The 26,899-nt window shown below is 40.0% G+C and overlaps 1 protein-coding gene across 1 annotated transcript in view; it reads right to left on the bottom strand.

The window, feature by feature from the left end:
- Positions 1 to 6,957: 6,957 nt before the first annotated feature.
- LOC108712529 (protein Wnt-7b) overlaps positions 6,958 to 26,899 on the bottom strand; it is a 41,685-nt gene continuing 21,743 nt past the window's right edge. Inside the window, exons 3-4 of the mRNA XM_018254747.2 lie at positions 14,026 to 14,297; positions 6,958 to 10,058 (exon numbers count right to left, since the gene is read on the bottom strand). Of these exons, the coding sequence (XP_018110236.1) occupies positions 9,579 to 10,058; positions 14,026 to 14,297 (752 nt within the window). The 3' untranslated portion in view covers positions 6,958 to 9,578. The remainder of the gene's footprint in view (positions 10,059 to 14,025; positions 14,298 to 26,899) is intronic.

Raw genomic sequence — 26,899 nt, 5'->3', positions numbered from 1 at the left:
CTCCCGCCCACCCTTGAAGATTGTGTAGCTTTGTTCCCCTTGACCTGGTTGATCCACCTCTGGAATGAAGTCGCTTCGGGTCTGGTCATGGTCTAAATCATAGTGGGTGCAGGTCGCCTAGCGAATCTGGGAAAGGGACATTACATGGTTCTAGGTGTGGGTTATTTTGCGGGTCAGCTGTGCAGGTAGGGTTGCTACCATTTTTTGCCTATTAATAACATCGGGATCAACCGGCCAGGGGGCAACCCTACGTGCAGGTGACCTCACAAGAATCCCGAGACTCCCACAGGGGCAAGTAAGGGGGTCAAACGTGTACTGCAGGGCACTGCAACCAATCAAAATGTGTGATTTTTTTTTATTCTAACACTTCTAAATTGTTAAAATCTAACTGCTGATTGGTTGGTAAGATGGTATTACCTGGGACCAATGTCTGCCCATGTTATTCAATGATAGACCTTGCCCTTTCCATCTCTTTCCTTATTCATCTCCCTTCTCCTATAAATAATGGCTACAGATTTTGAGCGTGATCGCCGCCATTTCAGCAGCGTCAGCTTTCCGCCCTATCCCACCGCCCTGTCCCCCTTCCCTGGCGCGGTTCTTGTTTGGAAAGCAGACACGCAGCCCCCACAGAGAATTAGGCAAGAGGCATTAGCTTGCAAAATATCCGCCATTGAGCTAATGCTTTTGACACCTCCACAATGGCCGCTTCGGGGTTAGGCATGCACACAGCAAAGTCTGTTTTTCTACCTCATATTTTTAATGGCCAAATGTTTGTAGGAAACAAAATAGATTTATTATTCTCAATCCTGGATATAATATTGAGGCTTAGTCAGTTCGGGGCTTCAGACGGACGAACAAAACCCGCGTTACTTCTGCTCGGCTACATCGCTGTTATTCTATTCAAACACGGGTTATAAAGGGGAAAAAAAACACACACAACGCAGTTGAATTAAACAGCGCCGAGCTCTATTCACCGCTTCCCCGGCATCACATGATAGGCACCAATTTGTGGAAAAAAAGGGAATAGAGAAGAAAAAAAAGAAAGGAAAAAAAGTGTGAAAGTGACCCCCCCATTGAGTGATCCCTCCTGGTAACGATTTATTCTCCCCGTCCCGTCGAATAGGCACTATAAGGAGTAGAGGCATTAATATCCCGCTGTATTGGGAAGCCCTAAGGGATAAGCGGTGCCCATTTATCTACTGCCCGTCCCTCCCATGGAATTTTTGGAATTTCCCCAAAAAAAAAAAAAAAAGAGTGATATATTTTTCCAAAAAATTATTTTCCCTTTTTTTTTGTAGTTCAGATCGTTCCAGTCCAGTTTTTTTTTTCCACGTTTTACAATGTCGTGAATTTCATGAATTCATTCATTCTTCATTATTTGGAGAATGCAGAAAACAAAATATAATGAAATATATGAAGAAATGAAATTAGAGTCCTGCAGAGGGTTACCTGCAAAAAAACGGGCACCTCGAGGGAATGATGGGAGGATTTTAAGGTGCAGGTGTAGATGCGGGTCGGGTTTGGGTCTCATCTAAATTTCTTATCTAATGTAATATTGTCTATATTTTACTCATTATAAAGTTTTAAAACACTTGTTTCTGTCCCGCCCACTTTTAATGACATCACTTCCGGTTTTCAGCACCATCACTTCCTGTTTGATGGTGGTCGTCGGGTTGCGGGTTGGGTTGTGGATAAGGCAGTTGCGGGTCCGGGTCGGGTAGAGGATCAAAGTGGATAAATATGCGGGTTGCGGTTCGGGTCCGGGTCTTAGAAATTGGTTCCGCACAGATTCAGTTGTTATTCATTAGAAAAAATTAGGCACCAGCCTGGGATGTTTCATTTCAAATTCTGTCCTCTCATTGAAACCGCCCCTGTCCCTCTGTTCCCTGGTTCTGTCTCTTGAAACAATGTAACAAGAAGTCGTTTCCGCTCCAGTTCTGTCAGTCGCTTGGCAACACTGTTTCAAGAATCGGATCCAAAGAACAAAGATGGACGGACAGCGGCAGCTTTCAGCAGCAAGTTCATTTGCATATAATTAGGAGCCCACTGTAGGGTTTTAAGGATTTGATATTAGGAAGTTGCTCAGGATGAAGTTTTGTTTCATTATGCTAAAAAATTGGTTTGGGTTAAAGTTCCCCTTTAACAAGCATAATAATCACCCCTGTAGCAATCACTTCACTCTGCTTTATTCCACTGTTATTCCAGAGCAAGTGGCCTCTCCCTTCCGGCAGACACATATCAGTGTTTTCCTAATATCGAACATGGTCAGCGCTAATGGTCCCATCTCAGATGGGACCATTGTTTAGTATGGGTGATGTCATAACTTTCCAGTTAATCATAGCTGCCTTACCCCCCATCCCAATGCTGATTGGATGAGAGGTGTTGATGGTCAAACCCTTGTTTTCATTACTTGTCAATGGGTAAGTGTCACTTGTGACCCCTGCAGCCTCTCTATTTTGTCATCACAGATGCGTTTCCATGGAAAGAGTTCTAACGCTATGAATAAAGTCTTTGTGTGGCTTCCAGATCCTACATGTGAGTAACTTATGGGCGTATGAGCAAAAAAAAAAATTTTCAGTTAAACATTATTAGACGTTCACTGATTAACATCCAAGGATCCATATTGTTCCACTGACAATGACAGACTACAGAGAGAAGCAATAAAATAAATAATGGAATGAACTGCTTGGGGAACAGCCTTTCAAAATGGCATTTGTTTTCTTGGGGTCGTTCTTATTTCAGGTCCATTGAAATAAAATTGAGGAAAATGCAGTGGCAGCTAAAAACTCCTTTCCCACTTGCATAAAGGGTAAGTCATTTCAAAGATATGATTGAAGCAATGTGCAACCTTCACACAGTCTCCCATTGTTGACAAACTAAAAGTAACATCTTAAAGTCTTTACATTGTTGAGTTTTACATTTGTAACCTGAGCCTCATGCATTTCAGTAGAGCAAAACTGCGCTTCCTCATTCCTTACATCCAGGAGCAGATGAGGCCACATTTCTTTTATTCCTGTGATGGCCTGTCTGGCTCAGAAGGTTTCCTTTGGCATAAACAGTTTTTAGGAGGCCCAAGCAGTGATATCTGCTGTAAATGCTGTAAGTATAGTAGGGAGAGATGGTGCCTATAGTAACAGTGGATAATAGTCTCTGGGAAGGGAGTGTGACTGTGGGATAGCAGGTATAGTAGGGAGAGATGTGTCTATAGTAACAGTGGATAATAGTCTCTGGGAAGGGAGTGTGACTGTGGGATAGCAGGTATAGTAGGGAGAGATGGTGCCTATAGTAACAGTGGATAATAGTCTCTGGGAAGGGACTGTGACTGTGGGATAGCAGGTATAGTAGGGACAGATGGTGTCTATAGTAACAGTGGATAATAGTCTCTGGGAAGGGAGTGTGACTGTGGGATAGCAGGTATAGTAGGGAGAGATGGTGTCTATAGTAACAGTGGATAATAGTCTCTGGGAAGGGAGTGTGACTGTGGGATAGCAGGTATAGTAGGGAGAGATGGTGCCTATAGTAACAGTGGATAATAGTCTCTGGGAAGGGAGTGTGACTGTGGGATAGCAGGTATAGTAGGGAGAGATGGTGTCTATAGTAACAGTGGATAATAGTCTCTGGGAAGGGAGTGTGACTGTGGGATAGCAGGTATAGTAGGGAGAGATGGTGCCTATAGTAACAGTGGGCTAATAGTCTCTGGGAAGGGAGTGTGACTGTGGGATAGCAGGTATAGTAGGGAGAGATGGTGCCTATAGTAACAGTGGATAATAGTCTCTGGGAAGGGAGTGTGACTGTGGGATAGCAGGTACAGTAGGGAGAGATGGTGCCTATAGTAACAGTGGATAATAGTCTCTGGGAAGGGAGTGTGACTGTGGGATAGCAGGTATAGTAGGGAGAGATGGTGCCTATAGTAACAGTGGATAATAGTCTCTGGGAAGGGAGTGTGACTGTGGGATAGCAGGTATAGTAGGGAGAGATGGTGTCTATAGTAACAGTGGATAATAGTCTCTGGGAAGGGAGTGTGACTGTGGGATAGCAGGTATAGTAGGGAGAGATGGTGTCTATAGTAACAGTGGATAATAGTCTCTGGGAAGGGAGTGTGACTGTGGGATAACAGGTATAGTAGGGAGAGATGGTGTCTATAGTAACAGTGGATAATAGTCTCTGGGAAGGGAGTGTGACTGTGGGATAGCAAGTATAGTAGGGAGAGATGGTGCCTATAGTAACAGTGGGCTAATAGTCTCTGGGAAGGGAGTGTGACTGTGGGATAGCAGGTATAGTAGGGAGAGATGGTGCCTATAGTAACAGTGGATAATAGTCTCTGGGAAGGGAGTGTGACTGTGGGATAGCAGGTATAGTAGGGAGAGATGGTGCCTATAGTAACAGTGGATAATAGTCTCTGGGAAGGGAGTGTGACTGTGGGATAGCAGGTATAGTAGGGAGAGATGGTGCCTATAGTAACAGTGGATAATAGTCTCTGGGAAGGGAGTGTGACTGTGGGATAGCAGGTATAGTAGGGAGAGATGGTGTCTATAGTAACAGTGGATAATAGTCTCTGGGAAGGGAGTGTGACTGTGGGATAGCAGGTATAGTAGGGAGAGATGGTGTCTATAGTAACAGTGGATAATAGTCTCTGGGAAGGGAGTGTGACTGTGGGATAACAGGTATAGTAGGGGAGAGATGGTGTCTATAGTAACAGTGGATAATAGTCTCTGGGAAGGGAGTGTGACTGTGGGATAGCAAGTATAGTAGGGAGAGATGGTGCCTATAGTAACAGTGGGCTAATAGTCTCTGGGAAGGGAGTGTGACTGTGGGATAGCAGGTATAGTAGGGAGAGATGGTGCCTATAGTAACAGTGGATAATAGTCTCTGGGAAGGGAGTGTGACTGTGGGATAGCAGGTATAGTAGGGAGAGATGGTGCCTATAGTAACAGTGGATAATAGTCTCTGGGAAGGGAGTGTGACTGTGGGATAGCAGGTATAGTAGGGAGAGATGGTGCCTATAGTAACAGTGGATAATAGTCTCTGGGAAGGGAGTGTGACTGTGGGATAGCAGGTATAGTAGGGAGAGATGGTGTCTATAGTAACAGTGGATAATAGTCTCTGGGAAGGGAGTGTAACTGTGGGATAGCAGGTATAGTAGGGAGAGATGGTGCCTATAGTAACAGTGGATAATAGTCTCTGGGAAGGGAGTGTGACTGTGGGATAGCAGGTATAGTAGGGAGAGATGGTGCCTATAGTAACAGTGGATAATAGTCTCTGGGAAGGGAGTGTGACTGTGGGATAGCAGGTATAGTAGGGAGAGATGTGTCTATAGTAACAGTGGATAATAGTCTCTGGGAAGGGAGTGTGACTGTGGGATAACAGGTATAGTAGGGAGAGATGGTGTCTATAGTAACAGTGGATAATAGTCTCTGGGAAGGGAGTGTAACTGTGGGATAGCAGGTATAGTAGGGAGAGATGGTGTCTATAGTAACAGTGGATAATAGTCTCTGGGAAGGGAGTGTGACTGTGGGATAGCAGGTATAGTAGGGAGAGATGGTGCCTATAGTAACAGTGGATAATAGTCTCTGGGAAGGGAGTGTGACTGTGGGATAGCAGGTATAGTAGGGAGAGATGGTGCCTATAGTAACAGTGGATAATAGTCTCTGGGAAGGGAGTGTGACTGTGGGATAGCAGGTATAGTAGGGAGAGATGGTGCCTATAGTAACAGTGGATAATAGTCTCTGGGAAGGGAGTGTGACTGTGGGATAGCAGGTATAGTAGGGAGAGATGTGTCTATAGTAACAGTGGATAATAGTCTCTGGGAAGGGAGTGTGACTGTGGGATAGCAGGTATAGTAGGGAGAGATGTGTCTATAGTAACAGTGGATAATAGTCTCTGGGAAGGGAGTGTGACTGTGGGATAACAGGTATAGTAGGGAGAGATGGTGTCTATAGTAACAGTGGATAATAGTCTCTGGGAAGGGAGTGTAACTGTGGGATAGCAGGTATAGTAGGGAGAGATGGTGTCTATAGTAACAGTGGATAATAGTCTCTGGGAAGGGAGTGTGACTGTGGGATAGCAGGTATAGTAGGGAGAGATGGTGCCTATAGTAACAGTGGATAATAGTCTCTGGGAAGGGAGTGTGACTGTGGGATAGCAGGTATAGTAGGGAGAGATGATGTCTATAGTAACAGTGGATAATAGTCTCTGGGAAGGGAGTGTGACTGTGGGATAGCAGGTATAGTAGGGAGAGATGGTGCCTATAGTAACAGTGGATAATAGTCTCTGGGAAGGGAGTGTGACTGTGGGATAGCAGGTACAGTAGGGAGAGATGGTGTCTATAGTAACAGTGGATAATAGTCTCTGGGAAGGGAGTGTGACTGTGGGATAGCAGGTATAGTAGGGAGAGATGTGTCTATAGTAACAATGGAATAACAATCCAGCATTTGTTTTATGAACAAACAGTTGATGATGAAGAGATAAAACTCAGGTCATCTGACCTTTTGCTTAAATTCTTATGACTTTTTAAATTCTAAAAATGCACTCAAAAAATTCAGTACAACCTGCTTGATAAAAAGCTGACGATAATAAACACATAAATAAATAAGGAAACAGGACCTAGAGTAAGTGAACATGAATAAATATACTGCAGATATTGAATATAAACCTTCATTGTTTCTACCAAATTTTAAAAGGAAATATAATTCGCCTGTAGTGATGAGTGACATATTTTGCCAAATTTTGCTGCACAAATGATTCCCATAGACTCTAATGGGTGAAAAAAATTGCTGTGCATCAAAAAAAATTGTCGGCCATAGACTTCAATGTATTTCGGCAAATTTGCGATGTTTTGCAAGTTTTCGGCAAAGCAAAACGGGTCAGATTCAACCATCACTATTCGCCAGATAAGAACAATTTTTGCAACAATGTTTAATTTGAACTTCAAAAGCTCAGCAAAAACACAAGACTGTAGTTTATCAAACCTCAATTCCTTTAATGGGAATGTTTTTACCACAATAAATATTGCGCAGCTATTTTTCAACCGTTTTTACGTAGCCCTCAAACAATGAACAAATACCGACAGAAGCCGTCAGTGTCCTGCGTCAATAATCGGGAAGAGACATTGGGAAAAGTTTATCCCTACAAAATGGAGAATTAAATAGCCAGCGTTCAAATTCCAAAGTGAATTCTCTCCATTTCCATCTGAATTTAAGTCTGATTCACATTATTATGTAACTCTGTCAGCTCCTGGGTAACAGCTTTTATTAAAAAAAACGGTTGGATGAAGCCAAGTTGGAAGCATTAGTAGGGCTTATTTTAGTCTGCGGGTCAGTAAGGTTAAAGTGGCCTCCTTGGCCTTAAGTTGCCCCTTGAGAAAATACAAAGTGGTTGAAGACTGATAACTTATCTTTAATATATATCATGGATGTCCACTTTATGCCACCCCAACCTGTTGATTGACAATTTCCAACATTGCTCTGTTGGCAGCTGGGATGGCAAGAGGACCACCAAGAAATCGGAGACCAAAGTGGAAATTCTATCCCTTTTACTTCTCTGGTCTATTGTAATTTTTGTCCTTCCTCCGTGTTACTCTCTCCTTATCTTCCCATTATGCCTTCTTGCCCCTTTTTATCATTTGTCTACCTCCTTAATTCCTCCCAGTTCTTCTCTTCCATCTTTACTCCCTCTTGTCTCTTTTCTTTCCTACCACCTCTCTTCTAGGCTTTGTCTTTCTCTTCGCCTTCCCACATCTTTCATCTCCTTTCCACCATTCTTCTTCTCCACCAATTTTTGCCTCCTATGTCTCTTTCCTGCACAGTAATGCTCTTCAATTCCATTATAAGACTTATAACTAGTTAGTAGGCATCTCCCACCCTTGTCTAGCCCATCTCCTTGTGGAAGTTCTCAATCTATAAAAGTGACACCGTATGTAGGAAAGTGACAATTTTTCAATGGAATCCAGTGTTTGGTCACCCAAGGACTTTAGAAGGTTGTCCAAGGATAGTGCATTCATATAAAAATTGTGGGGGACGTATCATTTAAATAAGAGGAGTCCAAAAGTGATCAACCTTGAGCAGGTGACCTGAAGATCACAGACAGTTCCATAAAATCCAAATTTTTGGCTTTTTCCATTATTCAAATTTTAAATCTAAAAGGTTTGGTACAGTGTTTTTTTTTCTCTTTGATACACCCAAATATATTCTTGCTTTAGGTATAACATAAGGAAATTCCAATTACTCTGACGTTGTTACATATGAGGCCGTTAGGTCTTAATTTTGCTAATGGACCTCCACGTGTTCAAAATGACCCTGTCTGTGTCTTGCCCTGCCTAACAATTTATTTACAATTGAACCCCCTCCAGGTACAACCTTTGTATGATAGAAGCTCTAGGACAGCTTTATACCATGGAAGGGACTTTTACTCCATTTCCAATTCATTAAAATAGAAAATTTATGCCCGTTCTTGTTTAAATTTTAGGCAAATGCCAGAATCATAATTTTTCCAATTTTGCCCATTTTGGAACCATTGTCAAACCCTATTTTGCATTTTAAAATGTTGGCATTATCTGTTAAAAACATTTTTAATTCAGATTTTGAATTAAACTAAATCCCTAGTTCTGGATTTGGATTTACTCAGAAGGAACTATTTTAAAAAAGTTTTTTTAAATAGCTCCTCTATATGAATGATAATGCTTTAAAATTATCACTTTTTAATTGATTTCAATTTCATAGGAGGGCCTGCTAACAATTCCTCCTAAATTAGTTAAAATGTACGGCTATTATCACTCCAAATCGTTGAGGACAACCATTTTCTCCCCCAACTAAGGGTTAGTGTAAAAAGTTCAACTCGGGTTCTTTTTGTTCTTTCACAAAATAAAATTTAGGAAAACAAAAAATAAAATATATGTAGAAACAAATGTTGAAGTCCCCAATTATTAAAACAAAAGGGCTCAGTAGCAATAAAAATCGTTAGAAATAGACATTATAAAGACATCTAGGAGTTTCCATTTAGTACAGAATTAAGACACAGCCTACCCGTTAGTGCTCAGAATTGGTTCTTACTATTAGAACATAAATAATAATAATTATGCTTTTTTTTTTTTTGTTTGTTTTCTTCAATGTTCATTATTATAGTTCCAGTGTGACTGGCTGGTGAGATAAATTTGACTTGTGTAGCCACAAAGTTTTTAGTTTTTAGCCATTTTCGTTCTTAGCGTTGGTCCCTTCTGTCACCATTCATTATGGGTTTTTTTTTTAACTGAACCATAAGATTTTTTTTGTTTTCCTTACATTCGGACATCTGTGATATTCATAATTTAAAAATATCTACAACAACCACATAGCTTTTTTTCTTTGTTGAGAGATTAAAAGCCAAAAGCTTTCTTCTTCTCCCCTCCAGTGCCTGATGATGCTCAGTTTTCTGGTTCTTGACTGAACATCCGATGTCTGTTGCCACCCAAATACCTGCCAAGGACCCTGGATGCGACCACCATTGAAGGAGGGAGCAAGGGGCATAATTTTCTATGGCAAAGAAAATTATTCCGTGTGCAAAATGACGCCACAATGGTCCGTGCCTTTCCAATGACCGAAGCCTTATTTGCAGGTGAAAACCTCTGTCCTTTCACTGCAGGTGTTGCATTTCACAAAACAGCACCAGTGGAACTTACAGTTGCATTGCCAAACTTTCGTATATTGGTGGGTATTGTAGCCACGCCCACAGCACATAAGGTCACAGCCGTCCGTGTGTGGAGAAGTGCGGTTACAAAGCCGTCCTTGCGTCCCCACACTCCCAGTAGTACTGTCCTCCTCACAGTAGTTGGGGGAGCGCTCAATGTAGACCAAGTCCGTCTCCACGGGTTTCTGGTAACTGCGCACTTTTTTGATCTTGAGAAAGGTGGGCTGCCGCAAGCGATTGGCTCTCACCACCTCCACGTGCACCGCGTCGTTGTACTTCTCCTTTAGGACAAATCCAATTTCCCGGAATTTAGGCAACGTGTTCCAGCAGGTTTTTGTGGTACAGGAGCCTGAAACACCATGGCATTTGCACTCCAGCTTCATCCTTTCTTCCAGCACCTGAAACAAATATTAAGGAATAAAATATTAATAAATGGGAAACTGTCAATATTATTTGAAAACAAAATAAAAAATATATGTAAAATAAAAAAGTAATTTGAACAAATGTTGGGGAAACAAATCTATAATTCAAAAATAATTTTTAATAAATATATTAAAAACAAAATTAGAAAAATGTACACACATGATATATATATATTTACATAAAATAGAAAAATATATAAATGAGAATATTTTAAAAAGTCTACTAAACTGTACTGGGATTTTGGGAAAACATATCTATAATACAAACATAATTTAAAAAACATATAAAATACATATATATATATATATCCAGAATGCTCGTGACCTGGGGTTTTCCAGATAAGGGATCTTTCAGTAATTTGGATCTTCATATTTTAAGTCTACTAGAAAATCATGTAAACATTAAGGGGCAGATTTATAAAGGGTCGAAGGGAATTAGAGGGAATTTTCGAAGTAAAAAAATTCTAAATTCAAAGTCATTTTTTGGATACTTCGACCATCGAATAGGATACTACGACTTTGAATTTACTTCGAATTTGATTCAAAGTAAAATAGTTAGAATATTCGAATATTCTCTCTTTAAAAAAACTTCGACTTCAATAGTTCGCCAAATGAAACCTGCCGAAGTGCTATGTTAGCCTATGAAGAACTTCTAATGCATTTTTATACGTTTTTGGAAGTCAAAGTAAAATCGTTCAATCGATCACTGAAATCGTTCGAAACGTTCAATTCGAACGATTTAAATGTTCGATCAAGCGTTTATACTTCGACCGCAAAACGGTCCAATTCGGTAAAAAAATCTTCGACTTCAATATTCGAAGTATAGCCATTCGATGGTCGAATTTCGAAGTATATTTCACTTTGAAATTCGACCTTTGATAAATCTGCCCCTAAATAAATCCAATATGCTGGTTTTGCTTCCAAAAAAAATATATATATATATATTTATGTATTATTGTTAAAAGGGAAACCATCAATATCATAAAAAAAAGTCATTTAAACGGCACTGGATACCATTTTTATTATGTTTTATAATACAAAAATAATTTAAAAAATATTAGGAATTTATATCGTACAATATTTTTTTTAAGAAAGTATTAGGAACACGTATTCAATACAAAAAATAATTGAAAAGTATTTGTAATACAATATTATTAAAGGGAAACCATCAATATTATAAAAATAAAGTGATCATAAAAAAATATAAATATAAAAACAATTTGAAAAATATGTTATAAATATGTTTTATATAAATATATATATATATAATATCATAAAATTCCAGTTTGATATACAACATATATATTGTACGCAACAGTATTATATTATTACTTTTATCATATTTTTTAATGATTATATATAATATGTAAGTGTAAATATATATCTATATATATAATTATAATACAAAATATAAATATAAAAAAAATGTTAGAAATATGTTTTATATAACTAATAATAAAATTACAATTTGATATACAATATGTATATTGTACACAACTGTATTATATTATTACTTTTATCATATTTTTTTAATGATTATCATTTTTTCCTAAATATATTTCATATTATCATATTTAAATCTGTTCTTCACCCCATTACTGGGTTGTCTCATTTTAAATCGGTGACATTTTTAGCTCAGCAAAACCCTCTTACTCTGGCAGAAAGTATTTTGCGAAGTATAAAGGGGAGGGGCATCTGTTGTGAGGTTGTTCTGCGCCATATTTGACTGCACTCCTCCTACATAAAGTAGCTCCACCCCCTGACACTTTGGGAACCCAGAAAAGACTGGAGGCAGGCCAAAATGTCAGCTTTTTAATGCAGTTTAACAAGTTCTTTTGTTTTCAATATCTATACGATCCAGCGGTTGCTTCATGGCAGGAATTGAATACCATTCTTCATTACAATCAGTAGAAAATAGATGAGTCATGTTCTAAATCTCGGTCATTTTAGTGTTCACGTCAGACAGACCCTCAAGAATCTATTTAGACAAATGATTCCTTCTAGACCCTCCCTAACAGTTTGGGATTCGAGTTTGTCATTATCTGGTGCACCTTCCTTTCCCCCAACCTCTGGTGGAGCCACAAGGCTGACGTAGACATGATTTCCCCGACACTGTAAACTGATATTTGTGAGGCTTTGGCAGCCTCTTCATTTGAATTCCTCACTAAGTGATACTCTTTGAAGGATCTCAGTCCTGAGGCTGGATCATTCCCTAGGACTCCTCATTTGCTCAACCTTCCCACCTCTGGCCTCCATCCAAGGGATAAACTGTTAACCAATTTTTACTAACGGCTGCCAGAAACGGGCTGATTAAACATTGAAAAACCATTAGTCTTCCATGACCCGAAGATCCATTAATCATGTGCTGTGGCCTTCAATAATGGTGTATCAACCACAGGACAAATTTACAATCTCAGGACACATTTTAATTCCTGGTTACTAGTTTTAAAGGGGAAGTTCAGCAAATATAGCACATTTTCAGCCTTTAATTTTTTTTGTCTTCATATTCCGCCTCTCTCAAGTCTTGAGATAAGAATGCTACTTGGTTGACAACCAGAAAGCATCAGTTGGGGAGAATATTTTGTACCTGTAGTATCCATTCCCAGATGCTATTTTGTGCTACAAGTATACATGGGTCATGCCCAGGTCTTTCCAAGCCATGTCTGGGTCCAACAATTTTTTATTAGCCTGTTCCCCTTTGTGAAATAAAGTTCAGAACTGTGCCAAAGGCAGGATCTATGTGCACTAAAAGGATTGCGGCACATAAAGCAACTTGGTGCATTTTGCTCCAAATACATATGAATACATATAGTACTTTCCCATGCCCCTATAAGGCCTGGGTCTTATATGATAAATATACCCATGCTTGTAATAGATATCAGAATATCCCAGTTAAAAGAAAGTTGACATATGTTGCCTCTGACCATGATTATGCTTGGAACCAACCACCCGTCCTTCTTTGAGACCCCCATATTCATCTTAGTGACCCCTCCTCCTCACTAAGCCAATCTCCTTGTAAAACTGACTTATTGTTATGATGAAAGGTTTATGGTGTCACAACAATGGGCGTCTATTTGTTATCAATGCAGAAGATGAATGAGGTCTTCTCCTTGCACACACTCTGTTCCTTGGGAGGTCTTTTTGGAGATTCCAGAAAGTAATCAACCCCTTTCTCCACACATGAGCCTCTAGTTAGGTCAAAGGTTGGAAGGTCAAGCCTGTTTGACCCAACTAGACCTGTCACATGCTTGACTGCAAGCTCATCAGATCTCTCACCTACACTATTGTATGGGGAAACCTTATCACTGAACTGTCTCATGAGACCTATGAACACTTAGAATGTGACATTTGATAAACACTAAGTGTCTGGTCCCTATTAGAGGCATTTCAGTAGATGTCCATTTATCACTTAATGAACCAAATACCAAAATTTACGATATGCCAATTGTAATTTTTCTTGGAATTTCTGCCAGCTTGAACACTCTATGCAACCCAAGAAACCTAACCTAAAGAATTGTATGTTTGCCATGATGTAAATGTCAACTGCAGCCCTGAAATACTGTAGCTTTGTGCAATCATACAGGCATAGAGTTGAGGTATATCATAGAATAAGTGTGACATCACAATCCAAATTTGCAGTTTGTAGTTTGATGATATTAGTTCTTTGGTTGACCCGTCTTGAATGCAACTTTGTTCTACAGAGATTTCTGTGCAAATATCACCATCAGGGCCAAGTGTCAAGGGACCAATCACATAGAAGGGGTATAAATGTAGGAAGACTGAGGAGACTGATGGCATAGGAAGTGGCTACTAAAAGTAAAAGGAGCTTTAAACTCACCAAAAAGATACCAACTGCCATATACTGGAAGCCTACACCATTACTCCATTATTACACACCCATATATACTGAGTTATACACCAATCCCATTCGTGTGTAGCATACCTTTCTTCCTGCCTCATTGTTGTGCAAGTTCATGAGCCTTCGTGCGTTCTTCTTGATTTCTCGCGCGTCTACAAATTTTCGGGAAAAATCAATGCCAAATTTAAGGTCAGCCGAGCAGCCGCCCCACTTCCAACCTTCCTCCTGGTTATAGTAGCCTTGTTTCTCCCGGTCACAGCCACAGTTACTCAGGTTGCCCTGGCTGCATGCGGATGTCACAGCGTGGGCGACTCCGGCAGCAGTGATGGCGTACGTGAATGCGGCTTCTCTGCTGCCTGTGGAGAAAAACACATGAGTTAAAGGAGCCTCAGTGACTAGTTTTTGCATCTGGTGGATTAAATGCAAGTAAAGTGACCATGATGAGTTTTATTAGTGCTGTATTACTGCCAGTATAGTATAACATCATTAGAACCCCCATACTTCACTATGGTTTACAACACAAGAATAAATTGCTTTATATTTTAAACAAGTTTAGTCCCGGAATCAACATCACACTCTAACTGACCTTCAGGTTGGGTCCCCGTAGCTCATCAAGTTACAGAAACATTGGGGTAAAAGTCACCCTGCTATATTTCCAGGTGTACCCAGGGCACAAATAAGCACTCACCCCAAATCTCCCCCTAACTGACCTTCAGACTGGGCCCCCTTAGCTAATAACAAGGTTACAGATATATAGAAACATTGGGGTGTCACCCTGCTATAGTTCCAGGGGTACCCAGGGTACAAATAAGCACTCACCCCAAATCTCCCCCTAACTGGCCTTCAGACTGGGCCCCCTTAGCTCATAACAAGGTTACAGATATATAGAAACATTGGGGTGTCACTCTGCTATAGTTCCAGGGGTACCCAGGGTACAAATAAGCACTCACCCCAAATATCCCCCTAACTGGCCTTCAGACTGGGCCCCCTTAGCTCATAACAAGGTTACAGATATATAGAAACATTGGGGTGTCACCCTGCTATAGTTCCAGGGGTACCCAGGGTACAAATAAGCACTCACCCCAAATCTCCCCCTAACTGACCTTCAGACTGGGCCCCCTTAGCTCATAACAAGGTTACAGATATATAGAAACATTGGGGTGTCACCCTGTTATAGTTCCAGGGGTACCCAGGGTACAAATAAACACTCATCCCAAATCTCCCCCTAACTGACCTTCAGACTGGGTCCCCTTAGCTCATAACAAGGTTACAGATATATAGAAACATTGGGGTGTCACCCTGCTATAGTTCCAGGGGTACCCAGGGTACAAATAATCACTCACCCCAAATCTCCCCCTAACTGTCCTTCAGACTTGGCCCCCTTAGCTCATAACAAGGTTACAGATATATAGAAACATTGGGGTATCACCCTGCTATAGTTCCAGGGGTACCCAGGGTACAAATAAGCACTCACCCCAAATCTCCCCCTAACTGACCTTCAGACTGGGTCCCCTTAGCTCATAACAAGGTTACAGATATTTAGAAACATTGGGGTGTCACCCTGCAATAGTTCCAGGGGTACCCAGGGCACAAATAATTTTACCTTAGCTCATAACAAGAACAAGCATTGTTGGGGGTAATTTTGCCCAAATCTCTAGCAACAAGAACCCCTAACAACCAGATAACATTTTCGGTTTCAAACTGGGAAGCTGCGAAACAAAAAAATTGCTGCAAAACAATGAACAGTGTGATGACTTTTGCAGAGGTTTCTCTTCCCCTTTAATTCACCTTGTATTTTGAAACCTCACCAAGTGCATATCTCAAGCACATTCCCTGCATTCTGTCAAGAAACATATCTGAGATCTTTCTTATTGTTGAGGAACCAGAATGGCAGAAGGCAAGAAGGGGAGGATGTAGTCAGACAACTTTACACCAAGGTGAATAGTTCACCCTCTTCTCTCCTGTAACAAACTAAACAGATCCATTTACGTTTTGTAGCTGCACTGGTGTCTGGGATCCCTAGTTCTACTCACTGCTAAAATGTTTCTTTGGATCTTGTGATTTTTAAAGTAGTTGCATGATAAGCCGTAGGGCACAGAGGACCTGCTATTGGTGGGAAGTCATAGCCATATGCTGCACCAAACCAACTGGGTCTCCTAGAATCCACCAAAGAAACTGACATCTTAGACCTACTTTTTTAACAATTAGATGTAGACAGTGATGTATGTTATAGACATAAGAGTATAAGGTAACACCATCAAATTCAACCATTGAAGACATTGTGGTCCAGAAGAAATTAGATCTGTCCATGGATACCAACAGAAGATAGAAACCCCATTTAATAATGTAGCCATGCTCATCCCCTGTAGGCATGAAATTGAGTTCATCATAGAGATGGACCTTCTTTGATGGTGTTGTTTGCAGCAGGGATGTCAAGTGAGTTTAGTACGTGGCCGAAATCGACCTGATTGGATCAGCCGAATTTGTATATGACCAAGAAGTCTGACCCAGAGTTGCATCTTCTCCTCTAAAGCTCTTTAGGAAGTGCAATCAGCATCTTTATTTTGAGCTAAGCCACCATATTAAATTGTTTCCCTTGCCCTAAATCCCAGTATACCTCAAGCATTCGATTCAAACAGCCACAAGAACGGCACCATCGTCCGGATTCTGATACAACACAAACATGTGTGGTCAATAGTCAGACATGCGGTTCTGTTTCTTACACAAGCCAACATGTGACTTCAGAATCCTTGATCCAGATATTTCAGTTAAACGTTTGGCCCGGTCGCACTGGTTCCTCACACATTATATTCACGATTTCTACTTTTCTGCTCTCAACGTTTTAGGGTTCATAAGTTAAGAATCCCTCATCAAGATATACTTTATGAGAAATTCCTAACTTATCGGTCAGAACCCTAAAATGAAGTCCCCATGCTGTTTAGCTTAAGCCCCATGATCCTCTTTAACTACACTATGGGGCACATTTACTTAGCTTGAGTGAAGGATTAGAATGAAAAATAGTTTGAATTTCGAAGTATTTTTTGGCTACTTCGACCATTGAATTGGCTACTTCGACCTTCAACCTTCGACTATGACTTCGAATCGAACGATTCGAGCCTAAAACCTACCGAGCACCAATGTTAGCTATGGGGACCTTCCCCATAGGCTTTCTAAGTAATTTCTGATAGAAGGAAAATCGTTCGATCGAATCGAATATCGAAGTCGAAGGATTTTTCTTCGATGGTCGAATATCGAGGGTTAATTAACCCTCGATATTCGACCCATAGTAAATGTTCCCCTATGTGTTGTTTTTTCCTGCAATACAAACTAGTACTTAATGAGAAGAATAATTTGTTCTAATCCAAGTTTTAGGTCATGATCAAATGATTTGGGTCCCTTGAGAAAAGGTTTAGCAACACTAACGTGAATACATGACAAATTCAGTGTGTTCTTGGCCCTGGGTCAGGAACCAGAAATCAGCTCCGGTTCCCACAATGCTTTGCATGTTATGTAAATATTAGACCTGTGAAGGAAGAGTCTGGAGGAAAATATTGATTTCCTTATTTTTATTTCTAGTTCTGCTGCCTGGTGAAGCCTCTGACTCATTTGGGTTTGAGAGTGGGAGAGATAAGGTAGACTTGGCCGAGTCAGTGCAAACAGAACCCCATAACTTTTAAAATACATTAAAAATATTGAATCCAAACCTTTCATGGAAAAAATATTAGGGGCAGATTTCATAATCTTTATGTTTTTGTCTTTTTAGAAAAAAACACAAACATACCTGAAAATATTTTTTTTTTAAACACTTTTAGGGGCCCATTTACTTAGCTCGAGTGAAGGAATGAAACGAAAAAACTTTGAATTTCGAATGGTTTTTTTTGGTTACTTCGACCATCGAATGGGCTACTTTGACCTTCGACTACGACTTCGACTTCAAATTGAACGATTCGAACTAAAAATCGTGCGACTATTCGACCATTTAATAGTCGAAGTACTGTCTCTTTAAAAAAAAGAAACTTTGACCCCCTTGTTCGCCACCTAAAAGCTAACGAAGTCAATGTTAGCCTATGGGGAAGGTCCCCATAGGCTTAGGTAGCTTTTTTAGGTTGAAGAGAAATCGTTCGATCGATGAATTAAAATCCTTTGAATCGAACAATTCGAAGGATTTAATCGTTCGATCAAACGAATATCGCTAAATCCTTCGACTTCGATATTCGAAGTCGAAGGATTTAACTTCGACAGTCGAATATCGAGGGTTAATTAACCCTCGATATTCGACCTTAAGCAAATTTGCCCCTTAGTGATGTATTAAAGGGAAAAAGTCAACAATTTCCATGGGAAAAAACAACAAGGGCTTTATTTACTAAACTACGAATGCAAAACTCACGAAAAATTCATGATTTTTTTTTTATATAAAATCGGACTTGGGAAATGGAAAAGTCTGAATCAGAAAATCTGGCACCTCGGACCTGTCGAGGTTGCATATAAGTCAACGGAAGACGTCCCAATGATTTTTTGATGTGCGCTGGGTTTGTGCAATACCCGAATGTTTTCGGAGTTTTCTCGCAAACAAAATTTTCGGGAAAGTGCATTAATAAATAAGCAAAGAGTTTTTTTCAAAAAACAATGAGATAAATTCAGACTTTGATAAATAACCCCCTTAGTAAAAGCTATTTCTGAATTGTCTCAGAAAAGTTCTCAGGATTTTCATAAATTTAAAAATGAATGTGTTGTTGTTCTGTTTTTTTGTTAAATATGCTAATGTGCTAATGCTCAAGAACTTAATAAAAAATATTAGTTTTGTCTCACCCCCACACCCCAATCAGGTGTTTTTGAAAACTGATACATCTGCCCGATAGTGTGTATTAAAAACTTTTTTTAATGAGGTCAATTATAATATGACCTTTTTTTTCAGAATTAAATTTTACAAATGTTTATTTATTTCTTTAATTATTTCTAAAAATATATCATATTTCAGATTCAATACTTTCGGGAAGGCCAATTTTTTCAAAAACCAAATTTTCGAATTATGGCATTTTTTTTAAATTGAAAAACAAAGGAGGTTTGAAACTTGAATGTGCACTTGCTTATTAAAAAAAATGTGAATCTCGAAAAGGACAACTCAAATGCAGGAAAATCACATTCTACGCATCATTTTCAATGAATCTGACAAGTTTGGAATTAACCTCGAAAAACAGAATTGAAAAATATCCTTTTACTAATAAACTCTCTTTGACTTTTTCATGAACGCAACAGATTTTAGATGCGAAATATAAACAATTAGGGTTTCAAGTTTTTTGTGGTTGGTAAATCTTGAAGATTTTAGTTTCAGAAACTTGAATTTGAATTCATGATATTTAATTCAAAAAACTCGAAACTTGATTAAAAGTTGAATTCAAAATATCTGTCCCTTACTATAAAAAGACATTTTATATATTGCATTCTTTTTCCGTTTTAACATTAGTTAGTTGTAAATTTCCCAAACGTTACATTCTTTATACATATTTGTAGAATATAAATACGAATATAAACATATCATAGATATATGAATCCAAAAACTTTAAATATTATTATAAATTACATAAATAATGAAAACATATTTAAATAGATTATTTTTAATTACTCCCCTGATTTTTCCTGTCTTTAATACTTCTTAATAAATTATAGTTTTGTTATAATTAAATAATTATTTTAAAAAAATACACGTTATTATATTTATACTTTGAAATGGTTTGTTCTAAAATTTCCCAAACCTATTCAGTTTCTTTTCAAATTTACATCTTTATAATTATTTTTAAAAATATTATTTTCTAAATGTATTTTTCCAATGCTGATGCTACAATATATTTTGGAATTATTCTTTTTCATTTTAAAAGTTACCATCTTGTTTCCTTTTTTATTTCAGAACCCTATAAACCTTGAGCCTTCAAGGCTCCATTGGATGCTCAGATTTCTCTGCATTGTGGAAGATGCAGAGAAATCTGGAATAATAGGTGGGAAAATATTATTTTGGTTTTTCATCATAATGGCGTATGAATGACACTCGTTAGGAAACGCACTCAGATTATGAGGCTGAACGCATAAAACATTTCGGCAGCCAATGGGACATCTTGTGTGGCACATATTAGTGAAAGAAGAATGAAATTCCAGCACCACTAAGACCCCACTACATGGTCTACAGAGCAGATCAGGTGCCTGAATCTCCAGATCACTTTAGGGTTGGGCAATATGATGTCATAGGATGGAGAGGTCAGAAAGCTAATGGGGATAACAGGCACCAGTGCACTGGAACAAATTTCTGTAAAGCCGCAGATGAGGTGATGATGTGCCATTCTATCCATCATATCATTTATGTGCTGCACTTGCCAAACCCCCTGAGTGCCGTAAACTCCATCATGCGGAGCCGAGCTTTAACTCTTTTCCTCCAAAATTGATAGAGCATATTTCATTCGTTCCTGTCTTTGTATGGATGGGAGAAAAATCATTGTGCAGAGTTATAACCGTTAGTGTAACTAAGACCTTTCAGCACCTTGATCCCCTCTACAATGTATATAGAAACATTGGGGTTACTATCACCCTGCTATAGTTCCAGGGGTACCCAGGGCACAAATAATCACTCACCCCAAATCTCCCCCTAACTGACCTTCAGACTGGGCCCCCTTAGCTCATGACAAGGTTACAGATATATAGAAACATTGGGGTGTCACCCTGCTATAGCTCCAGGGGTACCCAGGACACAAATAAGCACACACCCCCAATCTCCCCCTAACTGGCATTCAGACTGGGCCCCATTAGCTCATAACAAGGTTACAGATATATAGAAACATTGGGGTGTCACCCTGCTATAGTTCCAGGGGTACCCAGGCCACAAATAAGCACTCACCCCAAATCTCCCCCTAACTGACCTTCAGACTGGGCTCCCTTAGCTCATAACAAGGTTACAGATATATAGAAACATTGGGGTGTCACCCTGCTATAGTTCAAGGGGTACCCAGGCCACAAATAAGCACTCAACCCAAATCTCCCCCTAACTGTCCATCAGACTGGGCCCCCTTAGCTCATAACAAGGTTACAGATATATAGAAACATTGGGGTGTCACCCAGCTATAGTTCCAGGGGTACCCAGGGCACAAATAAGCACTCACCCCAAATCTCCCCCTAACTGACCTACAGACTGGGTCCCCTTAGCTCATAACAAGGTTACAGATATATAGAAACATTGGGGTAACAGTCACCCTGCTTTATTTCCATTTTTGTTTCGTGGGAATAAGCACAGAGGGAGTAGCAACATATAAAAGCTGAGTAGATCCATTAGAGAAGGGCACACTTTTTGTTGCCAAAATTAAAATTTTGTCAAATGTTAATAAAATGCCATTATAACATCATCGACGAGTTGAAATTTTCAATCGATATATTTCTCTTTCATTTGACAATGAAAGATGTACCTTCTGGAAATAAGAGGAACCGAAGAACTGAGAAAGAACAGGAGCCACAGAACTGAAATATTGTCAAAATAGGATTTTTATTAAAACCAAAGGAAAATATCTGACAAACTTGTGTACTCTGGTCCCTTATCTGTAGGGCTATAGTATTTTATTTGACTGTTTTTGTGAAACCTGCTGGACAATGAAGAAGAAAGGAAAAACAATGAAGCCTTTGAACTTCGTTGGTGAAGACTTTTGAGAATTTGGAAGGAAAACAAACATGTGGATCCTTGGCTAAATCCAACCTGACCTTCTGCTTGAAGCACAAATAACCAGGTTAAAGCCCTCTTATTTTTGACCTATAACGAGAAGACCTGGTTCATTGGAAAGACAGTCATGATGGGAAGAGTTGAAGGCAAAAGAGGACAATCGTTGGGCAACAAGATGAAAGGACTCAATCTCAATAGTTATGAAGTTGTTTCCGAAGCTTGGAGCCTAAACCGAAGACAAGACAACCTGGAGAAACCCTCCCTGTATTATTATCAAGTTGTAGGCACTTAATTTATAGACGTGACTGGACCCATGTTCTCCGAAACAATGAATCCATTTATTGCGCTTCTTCTCTTTTGTTGTGGCTGCTCTTTTGCACGGTGCAATTTGAAATGTGTGTTTTTAATGAGGGTCACTGGGAGACTTTCCTTTCCCACATGTTCCCACCTGTCTCAGCAGCAGCCTTGGTCTTCCCATCAACTTTGTTTTGCATTAGTAACACCCAGAGCTTTTGCCTGTGCCGTGTTTTTGCTTTGCTGGAATTTGGGAGAAGTTTCGTCACTGCCGGGAACTGAACCAGAAATAAGTGAGTGTCTTTTTAACGGCATTGTTACGAATTTCTCTGTCGGCTTAATGACATATTTTAGCTTGATTTGTTATTACACCTGCGGCTTAGTGGGCGTTCGTGTCCAAGAGGATCTCACACACGCATTACAGACTTGCAAAGACATTGGATTGGATTGGAGCAAAATGAACTTCCAAAGCAGTCTGTGTGTGGGACGGCTGGAAGATCTGAATTATCACAATGAGGTAAGGACTGATCAGGCAAGATTCAGAACAGAACCATAGCACAACATTGATTTTATGGTTTAGATATACATTAGCTAATGCAGATTCCCCCTGTAAGCTGCCATCAGAGTGTTCTAGTCCCACCCACTGCTCAAGTCACAGACTCACTTTACCTCCCCTGTAAGCTTCCATCAGAGTATTTAGTCGCACCTACTACTTGAGTTACAGACTCCTTTCCCTATCCTGTAAGCTGCCATCAGAATGTTCTAAGCCTACCCACTGCTTGAGTCACAGACTCACTTCCCCTCCCCCTTTTAACTTCCATGAGAATGTTCTAGTCCCACCCACTACTAGTTAGAGTGAAGCTGGATGACCTTATTGCCTTAGGAAGATGCCCTTGGAGTGAGTTTTCAAAGGATATCACTGATGGTGTTTGATATTTCCCATTAAAGGAATTGGAAGTTTCAGGGGTAGTTTTAGGGTGCTTTCCCTTTGGCATATTACACGGTTGCCTATCATTAACCCTGAAAACAAAGTTGATTCTGCTGAGAAACTGGTTTTGATGTTTAACCAACAGAAGCAACCGGAAACTTGCACATAAGATTATAGTAGGGACAGCAGGAGAACTTCACATCCGGGGGGAAAATGTTGCAACTGGGTCCACCTGCCCCCCAAGCATCTCTGCTGGAACTACCTGCCATCTCCTACTTATAACATCATCGGCCATCTCCTACTTATATCATCATCGGCCATCTCCTACTTATATCATCATCGGCCATCTCCTACTTATATCATCATCGGCCATCTCCTACTTATATCATCATCGGCCATCTCCTACTTATATCATCATCGGCCATCTCCTACTTATATCATCATCGGCCATCTCCTACTTATATCATCAACGGCCATCTCCTACTTATATCATCATCGGCCATCTCCTACTTATATCATCATCGGCCATCTCCTACTTATATCATCATCGGCCATCTCCTACTTATATCATCATCGGCCATCTCCTACTTATATCATCAACGGCCATCTCCTACTTATATCATCATCGGCCATCTCCTACTTATATCATCATCGGCCATCTCCTACTTATATCATCATCGGCCATCTCCTACTTATATCATCATCGGCCATCTCCTACTTATATCATCAACGGCCTTCTCCTACTTATATCATCATCGGCCATCTCCTACTTATATCATCATCGGCCATCTCCTACTTATATCATCAACGGCCATCTCCTACTTATATCATCATCGGCCATCTCCTACTTATATCATCATCGGCCATCTCCTACTTATATCATCATCGGCCATCTCCTACTTATATCATCATCGGCCATCTCCTACTTATATCATCAACGGCCATCTCCTACTTATATCATCATCGGCCATCTCCTACTTATATCATCATCGGCCATCTCCTACTTATATCATCATCGGCCATCTCCTACTTATATCATCATCGGCCATCTCCTACTTATATCATCAACGGCCTTCTCCTACTTATATCATCATCGGCCATCTCCTACTTATATCATCATCGGCCATCTCCTACTTATATCATCATCGGCCATCTCCTACTTATATCATCATCGGCCATCTCCTACTTAGATCATCATCGGCCATCTCCTACTTATATCATCATCGGCCATCTCCTACTTATATCATCATCGGCCATCTCCTACTTAGATCATCATCGGCCATCTCCTACTTATATCATCATCGGCCATCTCCTACTTATATCATCATCGGCCATCTCCTACTTAGATCATCATCGGCCATCTCCTACTTAGATCATCATTGGCCATCTCCTACTTAGATCATCATCGGCCATCTCCTACTTATATCATCATCGGCCATCTCCTACTTATATCATCATCGACCATCTCCTACTTATATCATCATCGGCAATCTCCTACTTATATCATCATCGACCATCTCCTACATAGATCATCAATGGCCATCTCCTACTTATATCATCAACGGTGAGCTGCCAATTTCCCCACTGCCACCTCCACTGGGTCCTGGAGCAGTTGCACCCCTGTAGCTATGCCAGTGGGCAGGGATTAATCCAGATACACTTGAGGTTAAATATTCATTAATCTAAGATATAACCAAAAAGATTTCATGCACAAAATCAATTCACTCTTGCTGTAAATCCCAAGTGAGGAGAGAAGCTCAACAAAATGTTGAATTGCCTTAAAATTGAATTGAATTGAATTTCGGTGTTTATGAATGAACCACCCATAGAATCAGATATGTTGAAAAAGGGTGAGCCCCATAAATGAATTTCTTAATATCATGAAAGAATTCGGGAAAGAATCCAATTTGCTCAACAGAACATGGAAACAGAATTTGACAGGAACACGGTTCAACTATTAGTGAAGCGCTGAAGTCAAAAGAAAAAGACAGCTCTTTCACGGCTCAGCGCTCCCCGAGAAAGCCATTGTGTGAGACCAACGAAGAGACAAAGCGCTGCTTGGGGTTTTGTCTAAGTGCTTAAGGCAGAATGACACATCGCACACATGCAGGTTTTGTCTGGCCTCAAACTCTCTATTCTCCGAGGAAGTTCAAAGGCAATCAACATGGTTTCTTCTCCTTAACTTCATCGAAGGGGGAAAAAATAAGGCAGTGAAACCAAAAAGAATTTGGAGTTGGGCCAAAAAGAGTTTACCATGATCAATTTCTTTCCTTGAATAACTTCCATGAATATTTTTTCTTGAATGATAATAATAGCCACTTCAGGAGAGTTCATTAGCCATTGGCAGCCAATCGCCTTCCTATTTGGTCCTTTTTTCCATCTGCTTCCTTCATTTTACTTTCTATACCTTAGTGAATGAGATCAGCACAGATGTTGACAAGTCCACTTTATTCATTAAGTATTTCATTGAGTCAATGTTCGCATCTGAATGTAGGCATGTGTATGGGCTTCTTGTGCAGCAGCCTGACATTGAGCGTTCCATCCAACCCTATGGCCGGCAGTAACTCTCAAAGCTCCAGGAAAGCTTCCAATATCCGCTGGTTCACCAAACAGTCATTAAACAAATTTAGTCAAGATCATGTTTGCTACATTTTTGCTGTATTGATGCAGTCCTGAAATTCCTCCAACTTTTCACTGAAATGTTGTGAAACCGTATAAACTGGAGAAAAATAGATCTTGAAGGTCTTAAAAAGGGAAATTTAACCTGAGATCAGTGCAGTTTCCAATTGAGTCGGCACTCAATATGGTGAAGGCTAAACCTGAATTCATGCCTACTTATGTATGCATGCCATGATGCCAATGGGCTTCTTCTGTAGCAGCCTGGCATTGAGCGTTTCCATCCAACACTATGGCCTACAGTAATTCCCAAATCTCCAGGAAAGCTTCCAATATCCACTGGTTCACCGAACAGGCTTTAAACAAATTCACGAACCTTTAGTTGCTCTTTAACTCCAAACTGTCAGCAGAGTGTTTGGTGCCAGCTCAGTAACAAGTATCCTTTCAGCGTATGGGAAATGCCTGACAAATGAGCTGCCTCCCTTTTTTTGTGATTAACCTGCCCCTCGCCCGCTGCAGGTATCTCCTGCCTAATTGGCGGTGGATAATGTGCCGGGGCCTAATTGGTGGATTAGACAGATTAGAGAGCTAATAGCAGGGCAAGTAAATAATGGCTGAACTGTATCAGTTACCTGATCTTACTATTTTTAGGTTCTGATCAGGGAGTCCCTTGTGTAAGTGCGGCAGAAATGGGCACCCGTTTATCTTTCCTGGCACCCACGACAAAGGATTGCTCTGTTCTAGAATATACTCAGCTCGGCATATTTCCCTTTATTGCCCAGCGCCCCGTTCTTCCACCAAATGCACCATCATACTGTCAGCACAATGGCTTCAAAGGGAAAATGTGATTTGCGTCCTGTGCCATAAAGTAAAGACTCTGCTATAAAACACCTCTTTCCCCAAGAATAAAACAGCTTTTTCTGCAGCCACAATGTTCCCTCTGCTCCCAAGTATCTCCTGCTCTGACTATCCAACCATTACTGATCCTGTATTAATTATGCATAGAGGCTTAAAGGATAAGTAAACCTTTAAAATAAGTGAATGTAAAATTGATGAGGGGGCTATTCTAAGCACTTTTGTAATGTACATTCATTATTTATTTTGTTTTTATTCCAAGATATTAAGGGATACATGTGCTGTTAATATGAATGAATGTTGTTCCAACAGCGCCACCTGCTGGTCAGTTTCCCACCAGTCTGACCAGCAAGTAGTCAAGGAAGTTGTCAGGAGAAAGAAAGAGGCTGATGTTCTTCTGCTTAGGAAAGATGTGAGAAAGGTTTATAATTTTATTCCTAAGCAGAAGAACATCAGCCTCTTTCTTTCTCCTGACAACTTCCTTGACTACTTGCTGGTCAGACTGATCAGAAACTGACCAGCAGGTGGCGCTGTTGGAACAACATTCATTCATATTAACAGCACATGTGTCC

This window comes from Xenopus laevis, chromosome 3S (genome assembly GCF_017654675.1).
Source record: "Xenopus laevis strain J_2021 chromosome 3S, Xenopus_laevis_v10.1, whole genome shotgun sequence".
NCBI lineage: Eukaryota > Metazoa > Chordata > Amphibia > Anura > Pipidae > Xenopus > Xenopus laevis.
This window is presented reverse-complemented; position numbering and strand designations above follow the sequence as displayed.